This window comes from Hemitrygon akajei, chromosome 13 (assembly GCF_048418815.1).
Source record: "Hemitrygon akajei chromosome 13, sHemAka1.3, whole genome shotgun sequence".
Lineage (NCBI taxonomy): Eukaryota > Metazoa > Chordata > Chondrichthyes > Myliobatiformes > Dasyatidae > Hemitrygon > Hemitrygon akajei.
The window spans coordinates 62,614,212-62,621,466 of record NC_133136.1 but is presented as its reverse complement, the minus strand read 5'-3'; the positions used below and the strand labels follow the sequence as shown (position 1 = coordinate 62,621,466).

Sequence of the window (7,255 nt, the reverse complement as noted above, 5' to 3'; positions counted from 1 at the left end):
TAAGGGTAGCGTCCAAAATCTGCTAATCCAATACTATCAAAATCCCAGGGGTGCTAAATTATTGAAGTTTAAGAATAATATGCACTTTTTTTCTGAAGACGTTATCAAGCATAACAGTTACGCAGCACATGGTTAACCCTTTAACCAGAAGCGGTAGAGAGCATACAATTACAACATGTAGCAGACCATTAATGGGAATCTACTTTGCTAGTCTACATATATGTGGAAACACAGATAATGTCTGCATAGTCAACCTAGTTCCAGAACTGATTGATTTAAACGAACAGTCTGTGAGGAGTGTCTCATTATTTCCCCGTGTGTTTGTCAAAAATCATTACGAAAACTTTTATTGCATTTTCAGATGATTAATCGCGTGAAATAACAATATCTAAGACTGTTAACAAAGATCCACTGCACCTATATCTTGCAGAGGCTGTTCAGAATCCTCCCTGGGCACTGCAGGGGGCGACAGATACTGCAGCAAAACTCTGTACCGAGTTCTGCTCCGCGGTCGGAGACCTCCAGAAAGCAGACTCCACTCAGTTTGAAATTACAACCTTCAAGGCAAATGTTAGAACTCTGTTTAGGGAAATGAAGGACTGGTACTCGAATTGTAAACTGGCAATCGCCGATATCACAAATAGCTAGCTAGTGTGGGAATAGAGTGAAAAGTAACTCGTAGTGATTGGCCTTATCAATTAGAAAAGCAGACTGGGTTGCGTCTTGAGGTGGTAAGTGGGGGACGGTGGTGATAAGGTGCGAGTATTGATACTGTACTAAAATATCATGGATTACCGGCCAGTCGGTCTAATAGATGTGGAAAGCAAGATGCCGATGATTGAATCCGAAACAAACAGAAATGCTGAAGAAATTCGTCAGCATCTGTGGAAAAAGTAAATCAGTCGACGTTCTAGGTCGAAGAAAACAGAACTGAGTAAGAGATGAACTAAGTAAACGGTATTAAACCATATCAAACACCACAGCCAATTGTAAGACGAATACAAGTGCTCAACTCCGAGATGATCCAGCTGAGATTCCAAATTCTGTTAAACTATCTCCCGGATGGAAGCCACCGTGAGACAGAGAAATGAGAAACTTTGCGTCACTCTGGCACTCATACTTGGGACAGAAACTCATTAATCGAAATCAGTTTGTTTTATTCAACACGTTTCTTAGTACTTCAGGAACTGCTCAATTTTGCTTGATTTGAAACAATTTGTTAATAATCTCTGGTCGCCATGGCTTGGGACTGTATCCATATTTAATGTAACTAACTCAAATTATGTTAGGCTAGCAGGAATTGACACTCAGTCGATTTGATTGGACTGACTGTTAAAGATGAGCTATCTTCGAAGGCATCACCTTCGTCTGATATGCCCCATTGCCCCTCCGTTCTTGTGATCGGGGCCCCAATGGGTATTAAGGGATAACTGCCAATGATACGGGAATCTTTATCGGAAAGTCGAGAACTGGGAGAATTGTATTCATTTCGGATCTCTTGATCACAGCAATGTGCAGGGATATCAGGGACTGGTATAAATATTTTAAAGTTTTTGGAAGGTATTACGTGATTATTTCGGAAATATCGGCTGAAATTATAAGCGATGATTACAACCATTGGTGAGGATGAAGAAATTGCAGCCACCTTTGGATGTTGTATGATGGGATGCCGTTGATTTCCACATGACAACATCGAAAGATTCAGTTATCGCAGTGACCTCATTGACCTTCATTGACAGAGGTCTTCAGATAAGGGTTTCGAAATAAAAGACGTTGAAATACGGCACGAATATGCCTAGTTTAAAAATATAATATGACCTTCGATGAAACAAATGGAAATAGTGAATAAATACTGTAACGTTAATTTGAACACGGCTTATTGCCGTGTTCCTTTCTGCGTACTGATCAAAGCTCCTTAATAACAAAAGCTATATGGGCTATCTCCAAAGTTCGGAAACACTTTTAACGATGAGAAAGTGTGAATTGTTGTAACCATTATTCTTTCTACGTTTAATGACTGTTGCTGATTAATCGGCTGCATGTTCCTTTTTTGAAAAAAAATTCAGAAGCAAGAAAGCCCAAGAATTCCTTTGCTATACACGTCAGGTACCAGCTACATGCCACTAAGCCTACTACACGTGATTCTTCCGGATGGGGTATCTGTCGTCCCTCTTTCCGTCTTGTCGTTCGTTGTGAGATTGAATCTATAAACAGTCGAGCTATCTTCAATATAAATTAGTTGTGATTAGCAGCAAACTGTACCGGCTCGTGTCTTTTTTGTTTCCAACAAGAACCGATCGTTTGTGCAAAAACACTTGTTCGGTTCATTACAGACTAACCAAATAGTATCCATTTACAATATACCAATAAATATCCACTAAGCTTATGGATAAATGTACTTTCCTAAGTCTATCTTCTAAAGATCGTGACCCGTTTTGGCGGGATTTATCCCTGTATGTTTGGCTTTTAATTAGATTTGAAGATACTATTTGCTTTTCAGGCAACGCCAATATAATTTGATTATTTAATGCCAATCGATGTATATTATGCACCAATATTCAGTGAATAAATGAAAAAATAAATACTTTGCATTTAATTTCATTCACTCTCAATTACTTTGCACTTAATTTAATTTACTCTCGTACATGGTGTTTAATTTAGTGGTAAAATAACCAAAATGTTACGTATTATATATTTTTATTAGTTATCTTGGAAAAGCCAATAGAACAACGATTATTGCTTCTTGTTTGGGTCTTATTGTTAAGCTGGAAATAGATTATAGCTCTTCTACGTTTACCCCAAATCTACATCGAAATGCAAACAGGTAATTTGATGGGGAATTTCGGTGCTGCCTAGGGACATCAATAGAGAGGTACACCAACCGCTACTTTCTAGATTACAGCATTAATCGTAATTCAGATGTACTTTATAGCCAAGAAACGATTTGCAATATGCAATGTTTTAGAAATTGGTTGTATATAATACGATTTTCTTCTTTACTTCCTCCCCTTACATGCTATCAATCCGCAAATAATTTAGATCGGTTCTATTAAAGCTGTTGTGTCGCATTCTACTTCTTGAAATCAGAACGGAAACTTCGACTTTTTTCACTTTTTCATTTTGGAAATGTGATTGCTTCCTTACTTTCTTGCTGCCATCTGTTCATGAATAAATGCTTAAATCTTAAGTCTAAGTTTTTCTTGAAAATAAAAAAAAAGTAGCGGGCGAAAGAACGGTTTTAATTAAATAGCTGCCTTGCTTTCTATATTTTGCCAAAATATTCGTTTTCAATGAATAGTTTATCATATGATTGACAGCTAAAGTTTGGAATATGTAGAGAACACAAAGTGAAACTGTAGCAATAATCAACAGGCCTCTTTGAATTTTTATTATTATTTCACAGCTTCGCTTGCGTAGTCTCCGGAATCTCCAACGCACATGACATTTTAGAAATGAAAACTATTACAATTACAATCTGTATATAAATATCGTATTTCCAACCACTCCATTTAAAAACCTGTCTGAGCTTCTTCACACAAGACGAAACGGTTGTTATATACTGTATATTAGAATGATGTTCACTCTAAGTAGCCAAACAATATTTGTTTAAAAATCACATTGATATTCTCCTGTAGCCTGAAGTTGAAGATACAGTTACCCTGTTTTTTATACTTTCTCTCTCAACTGCCACATGTTATCGCCACAAAAATAGTAACAAAAAAACAGAAGCATATTTCAACCTTTGCTTTGCATTTTATTATCAACAATCAAGTTAATGGTACACTTTTGGAAAACTATATGCACACGTAGAAATATTTCCCTTATTTAAATATAAGCATCCATTATACCACGTATAAATAATTTTGAACTCCTAAACATAATTTATGAGGATTATGCTCACGATAATTTCGATGGGACAGATGAAAAATAATAAACGACAACATGCATTTAACAAAAATATATACCGTTATTGTTATTATTATATGAACTAACCTTTACCTAAACAAAATAACTCAACCCGGGATGATCTGTTTTATTTTGTATTCTCCATAAACACACTCCATATGGACTACGGGGAGAAAAGTCTTTTTTTTAAAGATCAACTAGAGTAGACAATTAATACTGAGAATAACACTTTTACAGTTTAGTCACAGAACACGGCTGTAGAAAGACACACAAAAAGATTTTTTCTCGTTTTGCATTTTTTACATATTTTAATCCCAGTGGTGGTGCGGGTAGGGGCAAGTTCAGAACATGCTGCTCTTTACTAAAGTGGCTTTGGTTCCGTTGGGTCTCTGCAGCGAGGACAGTACGCTGGCGAAAGGACCTCCTATTGAGTCGGGCACTGCGCTCACCCCGCCCGGACCCGTCGCCCAGCCGGTGCCGGCTACTCCTGCAGCGGCAGCGGCGGCTGCTGCTGCCGCAGCCGCTGCTGCCGCCGTCTTGGCGGAGTCACCACCCCCTACGCCCCCTCCTCCTCCGCCACCCCCTCCTCCAAGTCCTCCACCTCCTCCGTTGCCGGACGCGCCGCTGCTGTTGCCTGAAGTCGGCACGCAGCTGCCCGGACCCGTGCTGTCGGGATCGGCAGGCTTCGAGTCCTTGTTGTCGTCCTCTGAGCGCAGGTCGGATTTCTTGGCCGAGCCACTATTCTTGGCTGCAGCCGCCGCCGCCGCTGCCGCTCTCTCCTGTTTGCGGAACTTAGCCCGTCGGTTCTGAAACCAAACCTGAGGAGGAGGGAATGAGAAAGTTAGGTGCGTGGTGAAACAGGAGAATCAAGAAACAGATCCGATCAAACTCCAAATTAGAGGCTTTTAAATACTTAAATAACGGGGAAAATTTGGGTGAACGCGGAAGGGATGAATAGAAAATACAAGTATTTCAGGCACTAATTTCTCTGAAGAATTAGGCGACGAAGTGGGATCTATTTCAATCCTTTTGGGATCTAATTTCTTCTTTGACTTGGCCACAGCGGGTCCTTGCCTTTTTGTTTGTTCTGTATGTAATGCGCTTCTGGTTTAAATTCTTTATGAACTGCGCAATAACCAAAATAATTCTATATTGCCCCGTTTATTTATTTATGCCGTGACGTTTGACCTCTATTTATATTTTACTATGCCATTAAAATTTATCTCAAAAGTGATTTCCATTCCATGCTTTAGTAACTTGTATAACAAGAATGCAAATAACAATGGCAATGTGGTTATTCGATTTTCATTCTAATATAAACAGGTCAAGAGTTTACCGAATCGCTGTTCAATAATGCCACGAAGGATGAGTTTAAATTGTGCAATTAGATGTATCCTCAGATTTACTGATAGCATGACAATCTGATTGGCGAAGTGATCACTTTGCCACCGTTAGTGTAAACATTGTTGTGTTTGAGTAATACCTGCACTCTGGCCTCGGTGAGGTCAATCTTTAGCGCCAGCTCTTCCCGCGTGTAAATGTCCGGGTAGTGGGTCTCCGCAAACACTCGCTCTAATTCTTTCAGCTGGGCGCTGGTGAAAGTGGTCCGTATCCGCCTCTGCTTCCTCTTCTCATTCAAGCCGCCGTGATCCGTGAACAGTTTGTATGGTACTGGGGAGGGAGAGCCAAGGAAAAAAGTCAAGAAATAAGTACAGGGGCATTCCTGAAAATCTTAATTCAGAAATGTATATAATTGCAAAACAGGTGCATATAGAGACAATATTCAGTTCAGCCCTGGATGTCATGTAATTGAAACTAGATGTTAAAAAAGTCCACATAATAACAATACACGACCTTGATTCAAGATATAATCAGTGCAAGTAAAGTAATGTAAAAATAAATGATCAATAAATTATTCAAAATAGCTCCCTCAAAATGTAGGAAAAAATGTGCAATTCGAAATAAAATCAGATATTACTATCAATTGATTATTTTGTTTTAATCTGTTTTAATAACAAGTTTTGCGTAAAATTGTTTCTAAATTGTCATTCTTAAATGTTGTTCCCTTAAAGTTTACCTAATATCTTAAAATGATCGTAGCATTAAGTCCAAGCCACTCTGCTTTAAAGACATTCTGGTAATGAGCTTTAGTCTTTGGTTATTTAATTACACCAGGACAGATTTTCAAAGCTTTACGTATCATCGCAAAGTAAATAAATTATGCCTATCATTTTGGCAGCTTAAGATAATTTTGTTGGCGGTTCGGGTGTGACTAGTATAGTGTAACCCTGTAACTGAATTACCCATTGCCTGCAATCGCTTCTAACGTGATAAATTCTTTCATTTGTGTAAGCAAATTTCGTTTGGTAAATACTAAACACATTTCAATTTTCAAATGTAATCAACCTTCCTATATACATGTTTGTTGCAGGGAGAAGGGGTGCTCTTTGGAAAGGATTGCGAGAGTTCCTTACCTGCTGCGTATGGACTGCTCTGATGGTCCCTAAGAGTTCCAAGGCTGCAGGATCCTGGAGTCAGGGATGGACATCCCGAGGTGGCCCCGAATGTGGTCCTTATAGGATTATATTGGAATCCACTCGCCTGGCTGCAGGAGCTGAAGTCAGCATAAGCTGAAGCAAGGCTTGAGGTGTCCATACCAGCCATACACGACTCGTAGGCAGAAGAATTGAGGTAAGAATATTCCATTTTATACATTGAAAAGGCTCTGGCTAGCTGTCCAAAAATAGAAAGAAAAAAGAGGAAGATAGAGAAGGTGCCTTTGGTAGGTAGATGTGCACTGCACAGAGCCTGCTTTACAACTGGGCTTCTTTCTAAGAGGAGAGCTTAGTTTTATCAAAATGCCTCCTATGAGCTGCCTTGCCTCAGGTCTCTAGAGCATATAGTCCTCATAATAAACTTGGCTGTTTCCACTTGGACAATAGCAAAGCGGTGGTCTTATTGCCTTCGCTTTTACATGACAATAACTCATCAGTCTATTGGGCTGGCACAGGGGGACTGAGCTGCCCAACCTCCCTATCATTGATTCCTGCATCTCTAATTAGAATTTAATACCACACCATTACGCACAAAGTCCCCTCCATCATCCCTCTAACCATATCCCTGCCCTTAATTCAATCAGACTACTTTTAAATAATGAAAGTTGGGTGACGATTCTCCCTGATCCAATTTCCCTGCGCTTTTAAGCTTTTTAAGCGATCATAGCTCGAGCACAAATTGAGATATTTTCTGTTTTCGGGGAGGAAGCCGGGTGTCATGGTCCGCCTTTTTGTAATAATGTTACACGCTCAATTTAACAACAAGACTCCCCCCTGTTGTGCGTGAAATGTTA

General features: G+C 39.4%; 1 protein-coding gene across 1 annotated transcript; it reads right to left on the bottom strand.

The window, feature by feature from the left end:
• Positions 1–3,400: 3,400 nt before the first annotated feature.
• On the bottom strand, positions 3,401–6,784 carry LOC140737505 (paired mesoderm homeobox protein 2B-like). Its single transcript, XM_073063960.1, has 3 exons — positions 6,381–6,784; positions 5,390–5,577; positions 3,401–4,724 (listed from the first exon to the last, which is right to left on the bottom strand). Exons 1-3 carry the CDS (start codon positions 6,619–6,621, stop codon positions 4,248–4,250), a joined length of 906 nt encoding a protein of 301 aa, XP_072920061.1. The 5' UTR covers positions 6,622–6,784; the 3' UTR covers positions 3,401–4,247.
• Between the last annotated feature and the right edge of the window lie 471 nt (positions 6,785–7,255).